This window comes from Mytilus trossulus, chromosome 3, assembly GCF_036588685.1.
Source record: "Mytilus trossulus isolate FHL-02 chromosome 3, PNRI_Mtr1.1.1.hap1, whole genome shotgun sequence".
Taxonomy (NCBI): domain Eukaryota; kingdom Metazoa; phylum Mollusca; class Bivalvia; order Mytilida; family Mytilidae; genus Mytilus; species Mytilus trossulus.
The window spans coordinates 39,526,633-39,549,203 of NC_086375.1; the positions used below are offsets into that span (position 1 = coordinate 39,526,633).

The 22,571-nt window shown below is 32.0% G+C and overlaps 1 protein-coding gene across 3 annotated transcripts; it reads left to right on the top strand.

Moving 5' to 3' along the window:
- Window positions 1-3,500: 3,500 nt before the first annotated feature.
- Window positions 3,501-22,128, top strand: LOC134711452 (metallo-beta-lactamase domain-containing protein 1-like). Of its 3 annotated transcripts, none has more exons than XM_063572047.1 (6): window positions 3,501-3,636; window positions 11,434-11,512; window positions 12,369-12,467; window positions 16,534-16,697; window positions 17,820-17,934; window positions 18,352-22,128. In XM_063572047.1, the coding sequence occupies exons 2-6, from the start codon at window positions 11,461-11,463 to the stop codon at window positions 18,615-18,617; spliced, it is 696 nt and encodes a 231-aa protein (XP_063428117.1). In that variant the 5' UTR covers window positions 3,501-3,636; window positions 11,434-11,460; the 3' UTR covers window positions 18,618-22,128. The 3 variants fall into 3 exon arrangements, with proteins under 3 accessions (XP_063428117.1, XP_063428118.1, XP_063428116.1); XM_063572048.1 differs by having other exon boundaries at window positions 3,543-3,690; XM_063572046.1 differs by lacking the exon at window positions 3,501-3,636 and adding an exon at window positions 4,944-4,996.
- Window positions 22,129-22,571: the final 443 nt, after the last annotated feature.

The window sequence follows — 22,571 nt, forward strand, 5'->3', positions numbered from 1 at the left end:
AAATGTACAAGTTTTTTTAAAAATACGAAAAATTAAAAATATAAAATGTTTTGTATAATAAAGTAAGATGTTGTAATTAATATTGATGCTTTGAGATTGAAGATTTGAAAGAGTGTACTGAAGTGCAATTTACAATGTTATCTGGTAGTTTGTTCCAGTCGGTAATAGTTCTTGGAAAATATGATTCTTTTCTGTACTGTGTTTTGCAGGATGGAATTTGGAAGCTGTTCGAATTAGAGTGTCTTGTTTGTCTTTTTTGAGGAATTCATTTATTATTTTTAGGAATTGCAACCTTTTCGTGTTCAATTTTGAAAAGCATTACCAATCTGGAGTCTTTTCTTCTGTCAGAGAGACTGCGCCATTCAAGATGTTGTAACATGTTACCAACGCTTGAGGTGTTTCTGTATTTGTTGGTAACAAAACGGGCAGCCCTCCTTTGAACTTTTTCAATGCTATCTATGTCTTGTTGTAAGTATGGATCCCAAACAGAGCAAGCATACTCTAGTGATGGTCTTACTAGGGACTTATATGCTTGCTCTTTAATGGATGTTGAACTTATGTTCAGGTTCCTCCTTAGAAAGCCTAGTGTGCTATTAGCTTTCTTGCATATGTTGTTAATATGCACATCCCATTTAAGGTTGGAACTGATGGTGACCCCCAGATATTTTGCTGTTGTTACATGTTCTAATGAATGATTGTGTAATGTGTAGTCAAATGTGATTGGTTTTTTTTATTTCTGGTGACTGAAATTACATTACACTTATCTGGGTGGAATGCCATTTTCCAAGTAGTTTCCCACGATGCAAGTTTGTCTAGATCTTTTTGTAATGTTAATGCATCGGAGTTTGATTTTATTGCCAAATAAACTATTGTGTCGTCTGCAAATAAACGTACTGTAGATGTTAGACCAGATGGAATGTCATTAATATAGTACAAGAAGAGACTTGGTCCAAGAACTGACCCCTGTGGAACCCCTGACTCAACTGCAACATACTCAGATTTTCCCCCCTCTAGAACTACTGCATGTTTGCGATTGCTTAGAAAATTTTGTATCCAGTAATTTAATTCCCCCTGTATCCCGTAATGATGAAGCTTATATTATATTAGTTAAAAAAGAATGTGAAACCTTATCGAATGCTTTAAAAAAATCCATGACCAAAATATCTGTTTGTTTACCGTTTTCCATGTTTAGTGAGACATCGTCTATAAATTCCAGTAGTTGTGTTTCGCAGGATCGACCTCTGCGAAATCCATGCTGAAGGGAATATAAAATGTTGTGATTATCTGCATGGTTCATGATGTGTTTAACTACGATATGTTCTAAAAGTTTGCAACAAATACATGTAAGTGATATAGGACGGTAGTTTTCAGGGTTATATTTTTGTCCTTTTTTGTAAACAGGAGAGACATGGGCAGTTTTCCAGTCATCTGGAACAATGCCTGTTTTAATTGACTTCTCAAAGATAATAGTAAGTATGGGTGCAATTTCATGTGAAAGTTCTTTTAAAAATCTTGGTTTAATTTCATCGGGTCCTGCTGCTTTGTTCGGATTTAAGTTATGTAAGAGTTTTTGTATACCTTCTGTTTTAAATATTAATTTTGATATGGGTGGAAAAGGAGTATTCTGTGGCATATTACACTGTTTGACAAATTCTGTATGAGAAATATTAGATGCTGGTGTGAATACAGACTGGAATTGTGCATTAAGTGCTCCAGCTTTTTGTAGTGGATCAGTTAGGAGTTTGCCATCTTGTTTGATTTCAGTAATCCCACTATAATCAGTTTTTTTATGTTTAATGTAGGTCCAAAATTTTTTCATAGTGCCAAAATTTGTTTCATCTTGTGGTGGTAATATGATGCTTTCAATGTATTCCCAGTATGATTTTCGTATACTTTTTTGCACCTGGTGTTTGACCTCTTTGTATTTTTTAGCAATTGATGCATACCCAGATTTTTTTGATTTTTTATAGAGTCTATCTCTTTTTCTAATGAGCCGTTTTGTTTCCATTGTAACCCATGGGTGACTGTCCTTTATTTTTGCTGTTTTATGTGGGATGTGATCTTTCACTGCTTTTGTTATTGTTGTTTTAAAACAGTTCCACATTTCATTTACACAAAGATGTTGCTGATTTTCAGAGAGATGTTTATATAAGGTGTTAATTTCTTGTTTAATTGTGCCCCAGTTTGCTTTTTTGTATAATGGAATTATTCTTGGCTTTTGTTTAAGTTTTGATGGAGCTATTGTAAATTCTGCAAACACAATATCATGATCAAATAGGCCAGGGATAACTTCAACACGCTGTACTTGGTTTGGTAAGTTTGTAATTATCAGATCAAGAATATTGTCTTTACGTGTAGGGACATCAACAATTTGTGTGAGACATGTGTCGTCAAGTGAGTTGCCAAAGAAGTAATGAAGGTGTGGGTAAGACGTGTTTGGTTTTAATGATTTGTTGTATCAATCCCAACCTGGGAGATTAAAATCTCCCCCTATGATAAGTGTAGAATTTTTTATTTGTGTGGCTTTTCTTATCATGAAGTCAAAATTTTTGAGACTAGTTTCGTCAGATGTTTTTGGGTGATAGAAAGAGCTTAAGTACAATGTTTTTGAACCAACAATGTCTACTTTTGCCCAGACCATTTCTGTTTTGTCTGGGGTGCAAGTTCATATACCTCAGAGCTGTTTATTGACTATCGTTTTGTAATTTTAATATGCCTGTTTGTTTGGTTTTTTTTTGTGTATTTTAGTAACAATCCTATTGTTTGGATTTCAAACTAATAAAATTCTTATTCTTATTCTTATTCTTATTCTTATTCTTATTCTTATATGTTATATTTACAAGCTGGAAAAAGATACCTAATGTTATCTACTCTTTAAAAAAGTCTCGTACTTTTTTTTTGGTATAATTTGACTTTGTATACTAAAGATCCTTTATTAAATGAATCATAAATTGATACAAAATTGTCTTCACTTTATCCCGATGATCCCGGCTTCATTGTGAAATATAATGAAATCTTAGCCCTCCGAAAGCTGCCGCGTGAACTTGCTGCCAGAGGGCCACATATGTCCAAACCGGCAGTGCCGGAGGGACACATATATGTCCTTGGATAAATGTATACAAGCTTCTCATCAAATGCTGTATCTCTTTCAATTAAAAGACCGAAGATTAAACAGGGCTATATGTTCAGTTTTCTCCGATGGGTCCCAAATGCAACAGTTTGAAAAACGGTCGGTAGCAAGAGGGTTAAAAAGCAAAACACCTTTTGCAGATTGTGGAATTTATTTTTTTCTGTACCACTACCCACCCTAGGCTTAGACCAGTAAAGTGAATGTTTCCTATAGTAAAGACAAAATGCTAAATATAGCTTATTTCCGTCTATAAATAAAGTTGTGAACTTTGACCTTGAACTGAACCGAAGGCCAATCAGAAAATTTTCTCGAAACGACTGGATTCTTCGGGAGTTTAAAATACAGTCTTTGTTGCGTTTGATTTAAGACGTACGTAAGTTATAATTCAATGCTGCAATTTGAATTCGATCATTTATTTATAAAAACCAAAACGAGAATTTTCTCGAAAAGAGTTGGTTAAACCTTTATATGAAAGTAAAGCTTCTGTTACAACACCATTTAAGAAGGTCAGTATTATTCAGCAAGCACATACTATTTGTTCTTGCGTGCCGACATGTCAGGTAGGCAAACTTACATTATATTTTCTGTATCTTGTCTAGATAAATTATCTTGACGTCTGCTGAGGGCCGTTCCGCGTTCGAACTTTACCGAAATTCATTTCATATTTTCTTTTTATTATTTTGCATTTTATTTTATTTTTGTTTGTATGTCCACTCTACACTTCGTGCATGTGTAAAAAGAAAAATAAATATATAGATATAAATCAAAATATTAAAAAGAAAATATGATTGACTATATCTATCTGTGAGTGTGAGTGTGAAAACGATTAATCTGTCTGGTCAGCAATATTTTTTTCACTTATTTTGTTTGAGTTTTCATATAATAAACATGTATAATATCTCAAAGGTCTACAAATATAATATTAGCCCTCTTGCTGCCGGAGGGACACACATGTCCATGTTTTAATTTATGCTAACTTCTCCTCATTGCCGTATCTTTTTCAAATAAAAGACCAACGATTTAACAGTGTTACATTTTACTTTAATGGGTCCCAAATGGAACCGTCATGATGGCTTCATATATTGAATGACATCATTGTTGGACATTCAACGTCTGGCACGTTGAGCTGTCATAATTTCTGGCGAAATGCAACCTTGAAAAACAACTGGCAGCAAGACGGTTAACAAAATCTACCAAAAAACAAAAAAGTTATGAATATATACTTCGCATCAAGTTAACTGTCCTGTCACTATCTGGGCAATCGTCCTGTCATAAGCATAAGTGCTTACCAAAAATGGTATTACAAATGTAAAAGAGAAAAACTTCAAAAGAAAATGACTTCCATCATGTCAATTAAGCATGTTAAGCATGAAAATGCATTGTTAATGACAGTTGTAGAGGGATACTAAATTTGTTTAGACAGCATTTTAAGCAGGAAGATGGTGAATGTTAATTTTTTAGTTATATTGGCTATAATCTATATAGCTATAGCATTATTATTCATATATATATGCATCAACATGATCAAGTGAATGAAGTTTTGCACTTTACTAAAAATTGTGATGCCCAGTTTTCTGCTAAACTAAAGTGACAAAATTCAACCTTGCAATCTTCATTGTATTGTGTACCTATCTGAACACATAATCAACAACAATGGGGACAATTGACCTCTTAGACTAATTTTATGTTAAATCTAACAGTAGAAATGTGTTCATTGAGGCATAACTGAGTGGAATTTACCTAATCACAGCTTTCAATTAGAATGAACAATTGATTGTACATGTTAAGTCAGATCAGAAGTAAACTGGAGATTAAGTACATCAGTTGGTGCATCAATATCAAATGTTGAAAGATAAAGTCATACATGTAAGAAGTCAGTCAGGGGTACTACTTGTACAAGTAATTTTTATATACTTGAAGAGGAAAAAAATATACTTATATAAGTGAATTATAATGTTTTTGAATAATCTCCCCTTAATTTTCTAAAAAATTTACTTGTTTAAGTAAATTTTCTCAAAAGTTTACTTATATTTATATATGTATTTAATGTTTTGTACTTTTGTTGTTATTTGTGTATGATGTATTGTGTTGATTTATATTTGCCTTCAATCCCATTGGGGTATAAATGTGCATTTATCTCTGGGGCATTTATTCAATAAACGATCTATTGTATAGGGAAAAAAATTACAATCCCACAAAAATTCTCAAGTTTTGAAATGAAAAAACATGCCTTTAAGGATTTTTCCCAAATTGGCTCATAATTTTTTAGTAGAGTTCAATGTTCCATCTCATTAATTCAACAAAGAAACTGATTGCTGCAAAGGTCTAACAGTAAGTATTTGTGCAAGGCCTTCAAATATTGCTCCTTGTGAGTTTGTAAATCAGCAGTGTTCTGAAAATAATAGACAAATGTGATTTTCATTGTCCATGAAATTACACTTAAATGATTAGTAAAGACATATGCAAAGGACAAACAATTTAAAATTCTATTAGAGCAAAGAAATCCTAAGAATTTAAGAAAAGAAGATAGGATGACTTTTTCACTTATACAAGTAAAAAAGTCTGAATGTCTAACATGTCTAAGGCATTTTTTTTAAAAACCTATACAAGTAAATCAAATTAACTTGTATAAGTATCCTACAAATTTACATATATAATTATAAGTATATTAAAATTTACTTCTTCAAGTTAATAAAAATTACTTGTTCAAGTAGGATCCCTGACTGCAAGTAGAAAATGCACAAGTTGCCGTATTCCGTTTTAAATCCAGTTACTTTTCTACATTGGCTAGAGGTTACAATAAGTGGGAGGGTTGAGATCTCACAAACATGTTTAACCCCGCCACATTTTTGCGCCGGTCCCAAGTCACTAACCTCTGGCCTTTGTTTATAGTCTTGTATAATTTTGGTTTCTTGTGTACAATTTGGAAATTAGTATGGCGTTCATTATCACTGAACTAGTATATATTTGTTTAGGCGCCAGCTGAAGAAAGCCACCGGGTGTGGGAATTTCTCGCTATATTGAAGACCTGTTGGTGACCTTCTACTGTTTTTTTTTTTTTTTTGGTCGGGTTGTTGTCTCTTTGACATATTCCCCATTTCCATTCTCAATTTTATCAATAAATATTTTGTTGTTGTTGGATATATGGAGGTGGAAATATGGGAAGTCGTATGCCTGTTTGCATGCAACTGTTCTGTTTCAATAATATTTTTTCATATTTTTCAAATAATTTTACCTCCATTATGAAATTGCCCCTATTCAATATGACTGCTTTAATGGTGAAAAAGGTCTTGACGACATCCATTAAATCTGATCCATGTTTAGTGGTTAACCTCAGCATTGCTAAGATGAAGGTGAAATTACATTTTGTAATTGATATGAAAAATGATTAAGTAGTACACTATATGTACCGATTATCAGGTTATCTGCATGTTGATATCGTAAAATATCAGCTGCGAGACATAATATGAAGCTTTTTGTCGAGTGAGCGTAGCGAACGAGATCAAAAAGCCTTCATATAATGTCAAGCAGCTGATATTTTACAATATCAACATGCAGATAATCTGATAATCGATTTATCGGGCTATATTTGCGTGTTTCGGAAGTGTTTTCCTTGGTTCACCAGCACACAAAAGATGACTTGAGAAGTTCGGGTCAAAGTTATTAACGTCGGTTCAAACATTATGACGTCGCTGATATGTCCGGGTCAAAGTTATTAAGGCCGGGTCAACGTATTTGACGTCACAAAGACATGATACGGAATAATATTAAGAGCTGAACAGAGTGATATAGGCAGTGGGACGACCGATAAAAAACATTTTTTATCTTTTAATTTAATATTTTGTGCCAAATTTTGTCACCATAAAAATTCAATCTTTGTTTTTCATTTTCTAAGTCACTTTCTGATGAATAGTCTGACAGACATGGCAGGACAGACAGTGACAGACAAATTCCAAAATCTCAGAGTGAGAGAGTTTATCAAATCAGATATTTAATCTAGAGATGTAGAGTATTAGTATCTGGATATCAACAAATATTGTGTTCACAAGAACTGGCAAAAACTCAAGATGAACCTGAGAGCAGATAGTTATTGTTTCCAAAAAAAACATTTTATGTTGTTTTACTTCTATATAGTAATGATAGTCATGAACATGATAGTTATGAAAGTGACAGAAAAGGTTTATTAAAGTTTAAGGTTTACTACTGTTGTAGTAAGGCAAACTTCATTTTTTTAAGGTCCTCACTGTTATAATGAATTTATACAGTCCACTGAAGAGTTCATTTTATTGTTGAGCCTGCCAGGGCCGTAGCGTAATGGAGGCAAATGAGGCAAATGCCTCACTTTTGAAACGACGACCAAACTTTCGAAGTGTCTTTTTTTTTTACTTATGTATTTTACATCAATTTATCAATATGCGAGTTTCGAGTTTCAAATTATCTACGGGCACACTACTTAATAACAGTGTGTCCACTCTGCAGCAGCAATTGCAGCTTTTATCATAGTGGTGACGGTAAAACAGTAAGTGTTCCGAATACAAATCAAAATAATCAATTTTGCCCCTTTTATAATTTTACTGCTTTAACTAATGGAGATTACAATTATACTGACATCTGCAGGAGGAAGGTTCTCCAAGGGCAATCCGTAGGCTGGCACTTATCAGTAAACATATAAATTAGTAAGAGAAAAATAATAGAAAGGGAATTGTAGCAAGTCTATAACATCCCTATTCTGGCTTATTACTTTCCTTGGTTTATTTTTGAATCGATAACGCTATAGCTTCCAATGTTTACACTATCAACTCACTGAACAACAAATTATAATTGATAGAATAATTCATTGACCAAAACTAATAATTATTCATAATTAATTTAGACAAAATCATGAAGCGTCTTTTCTATGGAAGTCTTTGATGTATAAGGCAATTCATGATTTTTATTTCAATCTTTAATAAAAGTATGAAATATATTTTTGGTATCGTTTGAAAATATTTCTTTCGTGTTTCTTTTTCTGATTATGGTCAGCGTTGTCTGGTTGTATGCTAGCGTGTGCTGTTGATTCTGGTGCGGTAGGTCGTGGGTTTGAACCCTGGTAGGTCAAACCAAGGACTTGAAAATTGGTAGAATAATGTGTCCAGGTATTAATATTTTATATTTACTTTAAATATAGGCTATAGGTAATAAAAATAACGCATTTCAGTTATATATATTTTTTGTTTTTTATTATAAATAGTAATGCTGAAATGAGCTAACTTCTCCCGTTTTAGGCATCCGAACCCCCCTAAAAAAAGGCTCAAAAATTTTTCACCTCGCTCCGCTGGGCGATTTGCCTCACTTTTTAGAAACATGCGCTACGGCCTTGCCTGCAACTTTTGTTGCAGAAAGCTCAACATAGGGATAGTGATCCGGCTGCCGTGGCGTTAGCTAACTTCTTAAAAGCTTTATATTTTAGAAGGGAGAAGACCTGGATGCTTCATACTTCATATATAGATGCCTCATGTTACAAACTTTCCGCCAGTCACATGTATAATGTATTTGACCTCATTTTCATGGTTCAGTGACTACTTGAAAAAAAAGTTAGGATTTTTTGTTATGTTAAATTCTCTCATTTTATAAGTAATTGGATAACTATAATTGGTATGTGCCTACCTTGCAAGGTCCTCGTGCACCTCAGACAGTTTTCACATGACATCTACCTCATTTCGTGGATCAGTGAACAAGGTTAAGTTTTGGTGGTCAAGTCTATATCTCAGATACTATAAGCAATAGGTCTAGTATACTGTATTCCGTGTATGAAAGGACTGTAAGGTGAACATGTCCAACTGGCAGGTGTCATCTATTATCTTGACCTCATTTTCATGGTTCAGTGGTTATTATTGAGTTAAGTTTTTGTCGAGCCTGCAACTTTTGTTGCAGAAAGCTCGACATAGGGATAGTGATCCGGCGGCGGCGTTAGCTCACTTCTTAAAAGTTTTATATTTTAGAAGCTGGAAGACCTGGATGCTTCATACTTTGTATATAGATGCCTCATGTTATAAAGTTTCCGTCAGTCGCATGTCCAATGTCCTTGACCTCATTTTCATGGTTCAGTGACTACTTGATAAAAAAGTTCAGATTTTTTGTAATGTTGAATTCTCTCTTATTATACGTAATAGGATAACTATATTTGGAATGTGCGTACCTTGCAAGGTCCTCATGCCCGTCAGACAGTTTTCACTTGACCTCGACCTCATTTCATGGATCAGTGAACAAGGTTAAGTTTTGGTGGTCAAGTCCATATCTCTAATACTATAAGCAATAGGGCTAGTATATTTGGTGTATGGAAGGACAGTAAGGTGTACATGTCCAACTGGCAGGTTTCATCTGACCTTGACCTCATTTTCATGGTTCAGTGGTTATAGTTAAATTTTTGTGTTTTGGTCTGTTTTTCTTACACTTTATGCAATAGGTCTACTATATTTGTTGTATGGAATGATTGTAAGGTGTACATGTCTAGCGGGCAGATGTCATTTGACCTTGACCTCATTTTCATGGTTCAGTGGTTATAGTTAAGTTTTTGTGTTTTGGTCTGTTTTTCTTACACTTTATACAATAGGTCTACTATATTTGTTGTATGGAATGATTGTAAGATGTACATGTCTAGCAGGCAGATGTCATTTGACCTTGACCTCATTTTCATGGTTCAGTGGTTATAGTTAAGTTTTTGTGTTTTGGTCTGTTTTTCTTATACTTTATGCAATAGGTCTACTATATTTGTTGTATGGAATGATTGTAAGGTGTACATGTCTAGTGGGCAGACGTCATTTGACCTTGACCTCCTTTTCATGGTTCAGTGGTTATAGTTAAGTTTTTGTGTTTGGTCTATTTTTCTTAAACTATAAGTAATAGGTCAACTATATTTAATGTATGGAAGCATTGTTAGCTGTACATGTCTCCCTGGCATGGTTCATTTGACCTTGACCTCATTTTCATGGTTCATTGGTCTTAGTTTAGCTATCTTGGTAACTGTTAAGTTTATGTGACAGTTGTAATAAAGCTTTATACTTAGGACTATCAACATAATATCAATGATAAGTAAAGAAGGCGAGACATTTCAGTGTGTGCACTCTTGTTGTGTTTTGGTCTGTTTTTCTTATACTAAATGCAATTAAGGTCTACTATATATATTTGGTGTATAGATTCGAATGATTGAAAGGTGTATGTCTAGCTGACAGGTGTCATCTGACCTTGACCTCATTTTCATGGTTCAGTGGTCAACGTTAAGTTTTTGAGTTGTGGTCTATTTATCTAATACTTTATGCATTAGCATGATTAGGTCAACTATATTTGGTGTATATAGAACTATTTTATGTCTGTTACACAGGTTTTATTTGACCTTGACCTCATTTTCACGGTCCATTGCTAAGTGTTAAGTGTTTGTGTTTTGGTCTGGTTTTTCTTAATTTATAAGCAACAAGTCAACTATACTTGTTGTATTGAAGAATTGTTTGCTGTACATGTCTGCCTGGCATGGTTCATCTGACCTTGACCTCATTTTCATGGTTCATTGATCAATGTTTCGTTTTCTTGGTTAATGTTGAGTTTATGTGACAGTTGTAATAAAGCTTTATATTTAGGTCTATCAATATAATATCAATGATTAGTAAAGAAGGCGAGACATTTCAGCGTGTGCACTCTTGTAGATCTATGTACAGATGTAAAAGCAGAAATTTTTGTTTTTGTTTGGATTTAATTTCGTTTATTTCGTGGAAAGAATATATCCACAAAATTAAAACCCCAATAAAAAATCTAACCTTCACATAATATTACTTCCATTCACTTCAAACCACGAAATTAAATCCCAATGAAATCATATATATCATTGTAAATAGAGACAAAACATCCAAATTTTAAACCCCACGAAAATGAATGCTCCTACAGTATACATGGTACATGTATATATATATATAGAAAAAAAACTGTGCATTCTTGTGTAAAGATAATACTACACAGTGTATAATGTTAAGAAATATACTTGTGTTTACAATTGATTTAGATAACATTGAGAATGGAAATGGGGAATGTATCAAAGAGACAACAACCCGACCATAGAAAAACAACAGCAGAAGGTCACCAACAAGAATGTAACGAGAAATTGTTTAGTAGATATATTCACTTCAGATAAATCCCTTTTGGACATTTTGCTAATCACCTAATTGATTATGATATACATTTTAAACATCTTTAGCTATGTAATCTTCATTGACCATCAATGACCATGTTGACCATTATGTTAATTAAACTTATTTATAATGTAAATTTTTCAGGTTCTGGCCAGCTCTGACAACTTAGATATGTATGAAGTGATAGTGTTAAAGGAAGGATACTGTGTTTCCGATGGACCAGGTAGTTCTTTATTTATAATGTTTATGATATTTCAAAAATCATGTGTTTAATAACAAAACGTACCACAAATAACATAATGAAATTTAATAAATCGGTGTCACTTTTATCTTTCTAATGCCCTTTTACATGCTTTACAAATGAAAAAATTGCTGAATTTTCGTTTCTGTTTTGTAACTGAAGTTTGCCTCATAAAAAATGGGATGTTTTGAATATTATCAGGATTATACACAATGCTTATCATGCTTATTACATGAACCTCAAAACTTGGATCAAGTAGAAATTTGGGAATTATCACTTTTACTGTTCTTGAGTCATGTCCCTTTACAGTTTATATATTGCATCACATGTGTTCAATTAACATATTCCTGATTTGTTAGTTATGTGACTGTCATACTGTGTCTGGTATTAAATGTACATATACATGTATAAATATAACTCTATCTGAAAAGAACTTGAAGAAAAACAAATAACAAATTCAATACTTTTGTACTGCAACCAATTTTCACATCATGCATGTGTCATGCATATGTACATGTATTCATCATTTTGTTCATACATGTACTGATGATGTAGTTTATTTTTGGTTTCGTTGCATATAAATATAAAAATAACCAACTTAAAGACATGGCATGAAACAGCTTCTGACAATGTTCCTGTTAGATACAGGTATATAAATACATGGCAGGTAAATATTCCTGCTGTCTATAATGAATCAAAAAATGATCATTAAACATGTTAAGGTCTTTTTAGCTAACACAATTAACATACATAACCAATACCATTGAGGACGGGCATTCAATATAAAAGAAAAGCAATGCATTTAACATCATGAACGTGTTTAATGCTGTAATTGCAGGTTTGATGAAAGCTGCAGGCACAATAACCTTGCTGAAAGGTCCACAGAATATAATGGTGGATACAGGAAATCCATGGGACAAACAGTTAATACTTGATGGTAATTTTTTTCATAAATAACAATTTCAGAAGATTTTGAAGTATACCATAACTGAATCAGATTGAAGAAACCAAAATAAGTTTTTCATACCAGTCTTAATATATTATAAATGTATAGATTTTTAATGCCCAATTTATAGGCATTATGTTTTCTGGTCTGTTCGTCTGTCTGTCCCACTTCAGGCAGTGTTCTCCCCAGAAATTTGGAAAGCATCACATTTGGCGTAAAAAATAAAAAAAAAAATTTTCAATGTAATTTGTCTCGTCGTGGCAACTCTCTATTTCCTTCATGTTATACATGTATATGTTATAATTGTTTATTACAAAATGTATTATATTGTTTGTATGCTATAGGCCCTTATTTGGTGGATAAAATATTCTATTCCACCCTATTCTTTGTGTCTTTATTGTTGAATTCATATCTGAGAATACAATTAAACTAAAACCATGATAACAGTATTTTCAGTTTATGTTTTCTATATTCATTTATAGTTCGAAAATTATTTTTTTCCTCTTGGGCCAAATAAAAATATATGTGTGGTTCCAGTTACCCTACCTATCCAGCTAAATGAATGAATGGTTTATTATAGTGCAACCTGTATAGATACAATTGGACTAAATATGTAGAAAAAACACTGGTTCTTATAAAAAAAAAAAAAAAAGGGAAGAGAAACTATCATCATGATCATAAAGCAATGAAATTTAAATTAAATAACTTTTTCTTTATCATGTCTATGACATATATTGGTTCATGGTACTCAGTGAATTAGTCCCTTGTTTCTTTTTATCAAAATGATATATATTTTTAACAAAGTTATCTAACAAAGAGTCTGTTAAATGCTTAGTTTTCTCTTTAGGTATCATTGTTTTCTGTCTACTGTGCCATTTGTGCATATTCTTCTTCTTCTTCTTTATGTAAATCCCTCCAGCGTTGGAGCACACACTGTCGTCGTAAACTATTTCAAGAATCTTCTCCTCTGAAACTACTGGGCCAAATACTTTCAAACTTTAACTGAATGTTCCTTAGGGTATCTAGTTTAAAAATTGTATCCGAAGTTTTGATCTCTCAACAAACATGGTCGCCATTGCTAAAAATAGAACATAGGGGTCAAATGCAGTTTTTGGCTTATATCTCAAAAACGAAAGCATTTGGTGCAAATCTGACATGAGGTAAAAATGTTCATTAGGTCAAGATCTATCAGCCCTGATATTTTCAGATGAATCAAACAACCCATTGTTGGGTTGCTGCCACTTAATTGGTAATTTTAAGGACATTTTGCAGTTTTGGGTCATTATCTTGAATATTATTATAGATAAAGATAAAGGTAAACAACAAAAATGATCAGCAAAGTAAGATCTACAAATAAGTTAAAATGACCAAAATTGTCAATTGACTCCTTAAGGGGTTATTGTCCTTTACTGACAATTTTTCACAATTTGTTCATCATAATTATTTGCTAACTTTAAAAAATCTTCTCCTCTAAAAAACTACTCAACCAAATTCAACCAAACTTCAACTGAATGATCAGTAGGGTGTATAAAATAAAGTTTGTGTTTTATTTTCTATTTCGTTAAAAAACATGGCCGTCAGGGCTAAAAATAGAACACAGGGTAAAATGCAGTTTTTGGCTTATATCTCAAAAACTCCAGCATTTAGAGCAAATAAGACAAGAAGTTAAAGTATTTATTAGGTCAAGGTCTGCCTGTCCTGAAATTTTCAGCCGAATTGGGTAACTGGTTTTTCAGGTATAATGCCCCTGAATTGATGATTTTAAAGAAATTTTGCAGTTTTTGGTTATTATCTTGAATATTAGTATAGATACAGATAAACTGTTAAAGCAAAAATGTTAAGCAAAGTAAGATCTACAAATAAGTCAATTTGACCAAAATTACCAATTGACCCCTTAAGGAGTTATTGCCCTTTAAAGACTTTTTTCACAATTTGTTCATCATGTTGACTTACTTTAAAAAATCTTCTCCTTTGAAACTGCTGTATCAATTTCAGCCAAACTTGGGCTAAATGAGTTTCAGAGTATCTAGTATAAATTTTATATTTTATTTCCTTGTATGTCAAGAAACATAGCTCCTATGGCTAAAATAGAACATAGGAGAAAATGATTTTTTTTTTTTTGCTTTTGAAGAAAATAGGACAATTCAAAGAACATTTAAATAAATTGAAAAGCCAAAATAATCATTGATGAGAGATTTAACCAAAAAAATTAAGGTGAGCGATTCAGGCTCTTGAGAGCCTCTTGTTTAAAATGTTAACATATTCACAGGTTATTCCAAATTGTAATGAAATCCTCCACCAGAACGTTGCACATGTATGGTGTATATTATAGTTAAGCAAGCAGATATTAATGTTCTAAATAGTTATGCATAAACATCACACTAAAGTATTTTAACGGCAACTATTTTACTATTTATGAAATATATCAGATAGACACATGGTGGTAAATATTGTCATTAGTGTCTTTATGGGGAGCTGTGATACCTAGGGAAGTGTTATATCTCGGCTGATAGTCTCTTTTTGTGAATTTCATAGCAGTATATTCTGGACATATTTTCAATCTTTCCAAGTATTTCTGGGTTGTTCGGTATAATGTTCAGATTTGCGAAGCTTTGACAGTCTACTATAAGTGTACATATTGCCTCACGGTTACTGAAGTGAGTTGCCCATGTTGATTCAGATATAATTCTCACAATAAAGTTTTTAATTGGAGTATAAGTAGTTATTATTGTAAAATGCAGATTTTTTTTCATATCTGGTCCGGTTCCGATCAGTAGTTTACACTAAAATATTCAATGGCCGCCGAAAGCAATGAAAAATATGAAAATAAACAATGTTTGACAAGAGATTGGGAATGAATATTTTGTTTTTAATGCATTAAATGGATGAAACATAAACTAAAGCCAATTATAATCACTTTCTAAAGAAAGTGCAAAACTTATTTGGCTGAAAATCAAAATTTTCACTCTCGATTTACAAAAAGCAAAAGGAAGAGAAAGAAAGTAATACTTATATTTAATTTTGAAAGTCATAAAAAGATACAATCACTCAGCCTCTTTTTAAAAGAGAAAAATGTTTATTTCTTTGAATTTTCATTTTGCAAACATATATTTAGATTTTTATTATGATTTTCTGATTACATTTGGTCTCCTTGTCGAAATTTGTGATTGCAGACCACGTGGTATTAATCATGTCACAAGTGACAGCTTGGGGTATTCGTATCCAATCAGTTATCACCCAAAGGGCAATTAACACCTATTTAATCACTGAATTGCCTCTATTGTCCAACTTGAAGGAGTTACAATTAAAGGTGATGCATTTGTTAATGATCATAAGCGGTAATTAGATGAAAGTTCAAAATTTATGACATGGTTTTTCCATATATACCAACGAGAAAAATAACATCCTGAAAAAAATTATAGAGTCGCTGAAATTATTATAGCGTCGCGGGAAGGAAATATAGCGTCGCGGCCTGGGGAGAACACTGTCAGGTTAAAGATTTTGGTCAAGTTAGTTTTCGATAAAATTGAAGTCCAATCAACTTGAAACTTAGAATACATGTTCCCAATGATATGATCTTTCTATTCTAATTTTAATGCCATTTTACAGTTTTGACCACAATTTCACAATCCACTGAACATAGAAAATGATAGTGCCTGTGGGGCATCATTATCATATGGACACATTCTTGTTCTGTGTGAGGCATCCTAATGGGAACATTTTACACCATGACCCTTTGATTCCTAACAGTGCTTAGTTTATTTCTTAGTGTCACATCATTTTCTTGTCTAACACATGCAACTAATATTGTTGGCGCCCGAAAAGAAAACCTATCTTAAGTACCTACCTACACTACCCTATAAGGTAGGCAACATTAAACAAAGAACTTTTTAAGGATTGTCCAAATTATTTTCATAGATCAGTTGTTAGAACTTTTTCTGATAGCAATATATTTATGTTAAAAGGTAAATTAGAAAATACATGTAACTATATAAAAAAAAGATCATTTATGATACTTGAGTTTTAGAATCGCCTAATTCTAAGATGTTTTTTTCAGGATTAGAAAAGCATGGTCTGAAACCAGAACAGATTAGTTTTGTAGTCTGCAGTCATGGCCATGTAGACCATGTTGGTAACAACAATCTTTTTACTAATGCAGTACACATAGTGTGTTATGATGTATGTGTTGGGGAGCAGTACATGTTACATCATTTTGACAAGGTAACAATAGAGTTTGATCAGAAGTATAAGTTAAACATTAAAAACTTAGTATACAATTATTATATCTAAAAAATAACTAAAGTAGATTTAGAATTATACCTCTATGATACAGCAACCCAAAGAAAACGAAGAACTAAAAATAACTATTAAGGCATTCATTTAGATTGTTGGAAGATAAAGGAAGATGTGGTGTGAGTGCCAATGAGACAACTCTCCATCCAAATAACAATTTAAAAAAAAAGTAAAAACCATTATAGGTCAATGTACGGCCTTCAACACGGAGCATTGGCTCACACCGAACAACAAGCTATAAAGGGCCCCAAAACTAGTAGTGTAAAACCATTCAAACGTGAAAACCAACGGTCTAATCTATAGAAAAAAAGAGAGAAACGAGAAACACGTATATATTACATAAACAAACCACAACTACTGTACATCAGATTCCAGTTGGTGCATATTATATTTCTTCAGAATCATATTATCATGATTATGGAATGTCAGAATTGTCTGGTTAACTACTATTAATGTTTCACATGCTATACAGAAAATGTTTTTATATAGCGGTACACACTACTGAATATTGAACAATATATGCAGTCAATTTATCTTAATTTTTGCAGAACATTATTCATGATATATGGTGGATTTTTCATTAAACTCCTTAATTTACAAACATAAAATAAGGAGATGTGGTATGATTGCCAATGAGACAACTAGCCAACATGGTCCATATAATGTGGATTAAAGCAGTTAAAGCTCACTGTACAGCATTAAGTTAAGATTTGTTTCTCATTGTACATTAGGTCAACAATATATTGGTGTATAAAAATATTTTATGGCTCAAATGGCTGGTAAGTTTGTCTAACCATAACTGCATTTTCATGGTCCAAAAGTCAGCTAACTATTGTATAACCAGTATGATCCAAATTATCAAGTTAGTTCCCTTTCATAAATGTGTTGAAACATTTCTGTATTGATGTTGGTACATGACTTTTGTACACAGTTCATGTGTTATTTATCTCAAAGTTAATTAATCCTTTTCAGATTTTTAATTTGCTTTGATTGTTGGAGCTATTAACAGTTCTAGTGTGATACCTGTTTTTATTTAATATTAAATTCCAGGGTATACCCTATGAGATAGATGACTTTGTAGAGGTAGTACCAACACCTGGACACACCGGAAAAGATGTCTCAGTTATCGTCAGGGAAACAGAAAAAGGCACTGTTGCTATAACAGGTAAGGTTTACTCAAGTTTTGGATAAAGATGATGTCCAATCAAATTGAAACTTAGTACACATATTCCCTGTGATGTACTTGAAATTCAGAAATACTTGCTGGCATTTTAGACTAAAATGGGATTTTATGTTTTGTTATATTCAGAAAACTCCTGTTTTATTCATATAAAAAATTTCATATGTAAGTTTTAATTATTGCAATGATAACCCTGTTGCATTTTTCACAATAATAAAAACATTGCATTAATTTCTGAATTTACAGTAATCTTTCTAGTTGAAATGTCAAATTAGAGTTTTGACTCCAATTTCATAGTTCACTTTAAAATAGAAAATGCAAATGAGAGTGGGGCATCTATGTACTATGAACAAATTCTTGTTTAAAATTTTTGTATGTAATTACTTTTATTTTGATTTACAGGAGATTTATTTGAATGCTTTGAAGATCTACGAGAGCCAAGTATATGGCAAGACAATAGTGAAAACCCAGAAGATCAAGAAGCAAATCGTATTGGCATGTTACAAATCGCAGACTATATCATACCTGGTCATGGACCAATGTTTAAGGTCCCAGAAAGTTACAAGACTCAGATGCAAGTAGTCTTTTATGAAGAGTTTACTGCTATAACGCCTACTGGTATCATTTCTGAGACATCTGAATACATTGTGTGTGATGACATGGTTTAACAGCAAGATGTGATAATGATGATCAATAGCATAATCATGATCAATGACACGATTAATCATGATCTGTAGCATTATTATTCATTCATGTAAAGGTTATGGTACTTTCATTATCGAACATGTACTTATTATGCCTACACCTAAATGAACAATGTTATTTGACAATCTTCAGGGTTTGTGAGTTGATTTACGCTTTGCTGATAACACTATAAGATGGACCAGGCTGGCTAAATATAATTTGCATGGCTTTGGCATTTGTTTTCAGCTGAAAGACAAATATATATAAATTACTACATTGTGTTCATACTTTCTTTTCTGTTTTATTGAGGACATCTGCAATTTGAATAGAATCAATAGAGCTTTAAACAGGTCATGATTGACTATTAGGTCATGTACAAATATGATGATATTGCAAGTAACAAATTTCCTTATCCTTTATGATTGCTTTCAGAACAATTACAAAATTCTATCCACCTTAGTATCAAAACACGGTAATAACACCATGAAAAAGCAACCAAAATGGACATTGATTCATATTCATACAAGCTTTGTGTCAAACCTACTTTCTAACGCATTGGCGACATATACAAAATTGAGGAGCAAGTGATGAGAATTATTTTAATAAGATTGAATATAAGATGTATTTCAAATCTCTAGAGAAGGGGAAATAACTCTCTGACTTCTACTGAGGATGGGTTTTTTTTTGTTATTTGCTTGGTTTGTTAACAAGGTAGATCACAATGCCAGGTTTACCTTCATTGTGATTTAAAACAATGCAATATTATGACCATGAAATAGCATACTGTGGATTCATTAATATTTGTTGGATACCAATTTTCGTGGATTTCGTGGGTACAGAAGAACCACAAATTTAAATGTTCAACGAATAACAAATTTTCTAAAGGAATGAGTGCAGACTTTTCCAAAACCATGAAATTAAGTATCCACAAATATGTAAATTTTCCTCAAACCATGAAAATTGGTACCCACGAAAATAAATGAATCCACAGTAATTTTCTAAGACTCTTCATGCTCTTGTACACACAACATTTAGTGTACCAATTAATTTTGAATTTATTTAAATTACCTTTTTGTTATTCATGTCACTAATAATGAAAAATATTTAAGATAAACACAATTTTATTTAGTATTTTACATCTCTGACTATAATTAAATTGATTGTTTACATGCATATATTTCCCACATTTGCAACATATTGAAGGCTAAGCAAATATTAAGTCATTATACCACACAAATTTCTTATTTGCTAATATTTTACAGATTACAGACCTATAAAAATATTTCACTATCCATATTTAAAAAAGAAATGCAGGCGCCTTACAATGTTTGTAAAGATGTAACCTTTTTTTTTTGGCCAACAGAACTTTTGAAAACTAATGAAATTGGTGTCCTGAAAAATAATTCTGATTGCCCATTTGGTTTTAATATAACTGGTGTTGTCAGATTTTTTTTAGATTTATGAGTCTGACTGTCCCTTAGGTATCTTTCATCCCTCTTTTACAGCATTATACACAGCATATTTGTTTACATTGAGAAGCAGTATCCATGAATAAAATGTTCAGTTGTTTAGGATGGGCATAGATGTCATTTTAGTTATGATTGTTTGTACATAATTTGATAGTGTTACAGTTTATATTATACAGAAATAATTCAACTGTTTTATGTTTATGATTTTTTTTCCCTTTGAAAAACATACAGTATTGTTAAGGAAGCTTAAAAAGCTTGACGGCCTTCTTGGTGCTCAAAATGTTGGTATAGAGTTAATACAAATGTTTTTGTGAGCCTAAATTCTAATTAAATGCTTAGTATTCATTGAAATATATATTTGATAGAGATCTTAATTGTCATCTGAATATAATTTTCATAGAAAATAACATGGTAGATATTTCAATTAATTTGTATTATTTATATCATGGTGCATGTAGTGCTGATTCAATTATTGTAGTGGGTACCAATTTCTGTGGATTGTGAAAAATGTATTTTTTTTGGTTTTACCAAACTTGTCACACAGCTTACAGAAAATTTTCATTTAGTCAAACATTTAAATTTGCGGTTCAAGAATAAACATTAAAATTTGCGATTCAAGAATACTTACAAAATCAACAGAAATTGGTTACCCACTTATAATAATGAATCCACAGTAATTCATGTATAATTAATCATTCCACTTCTGTATTCCAAACATGACCATAGCTAGTTTTCTAGTCTATTCCGTTTTGAATTTGGTCATGTATTTTCAGACAGATTGTTTAATTATTGATATATCTTAGAAGTTTGATATCTTTTTTTAATACATGTACCTACATTGAAAACCTTTTCTACAGTTACACACTGCTGTTTTTATTTTATTACCTTCAGATGTTTTGTAACTTGTTTCTTTTATTTATTCCAAAAAAATACTTTTTTGCCTTAGAAACAGATGCATTATATAATAACATTGTGTTAATTATTGCCATTTATTATTTTTGTAATGCTAAAACTCATTAATTTTGAAATATATTTTAATTATACCAACCCATAATTGAAAGAAAATGGCTTAAAGTCTGAATATTTGAACCTTTATCTGAATATCTGAAGTTGTAGTGCAAGTAACAATTTTAAAGACAGAAGTGATGAAAGAGGACAAACACCATAAATATTAACTGAATAAAAGTAGAAACTTTAGTTAAAAAAATTGAAACAGAAACCTAACAGCATAATAAACAATGATAAAGCACATATTAAACAAAGTCTTAGGTTTATTTTTGTTATAATTATATGGCATATATCATGCTGCACCCAGTGAAGCCTTCATAGATTGTTTTATTCTAAACTGTGCCATTTATTGAAAAATATTATGAAAACCTTTAGATATTCACCAAGTCTACAAAGTTATCAATTGCACCTTTTCTCTGCATTGTACATGGATTGTTGAAATTGGTTATTTTACATCTAATGTATTAAATATCTTCATTTATAGTAATGATCAAAGAGTAAGGACAATTATGATTAAAATGGATGTGGTTTAGTGGAGGATTGGAAGAAACTTACTAAATTACATCACTCCAAAATGGTCCTATTGTCGACTTGACCAATAAATATTTATGGGTGCCGAACCTGAAAATAACATTTGATATGGGTTTGCCATTTTAAAAACAAAATTCAGACAAAAATGCAGTTTTACAGTCATTTTGAAATGACCCTACTTTATTACTTACTCATTACAATCAAGGTTGATTAGCTGTCAAAAAGTTGAATAATACTTGGAAAAGACCAACATGCTTTGAGCAATTTGCATGGAATAGACAAACAACCAACATTAGGTCCAAACAATTAGACTTCTCTTCCTACCCTCCCACATTCATCTTTCTGGGATAGTCCTGAATATTACTTCCATATATTTATTTCAGGCTTAATAATATACTGATGCAATATTTATTTTTTCAATCATGTATTTGTTTTGAAGTGCTAATGTTTACGAGTGATTAAAAGTTCATTATGTTTTTCTTATGTTTTTATTTTACTTTTTAAAAAAAATTTCCAATGACCTTGCCACACAATTGTGGTGCATATTATTTAACCTTGTCTGTCATTCCAATACTCTGCCACATTTTGAGCTGAATTTTAGTATGTGTCTACTGTGCTGAGTTTTTGATTGAGTTTACGTTTGGTTTCTCTGCTGATGTTGCAGAATTTAAGGTTTTGGACTGTTGAAAATCACAGTAGTATGTACCTTTTCTTCGTATATTGAGCTGAGTATTTTGGCAATGGTAACTTCTTTCAATTTCCATTCTATGAAAAATGGACTAATTGTGTTGCTTTGAAAAAAAATAAAGTTTATCTCTAAATTCAAGGTTAGTATGCACAAGTTGTGACCCAAATTTTGATCGTTTATAAACTCTTTTTAATAATGATAACCGGTAGCTTAAAGTACAATAATGTAACAGCAGAGAACTA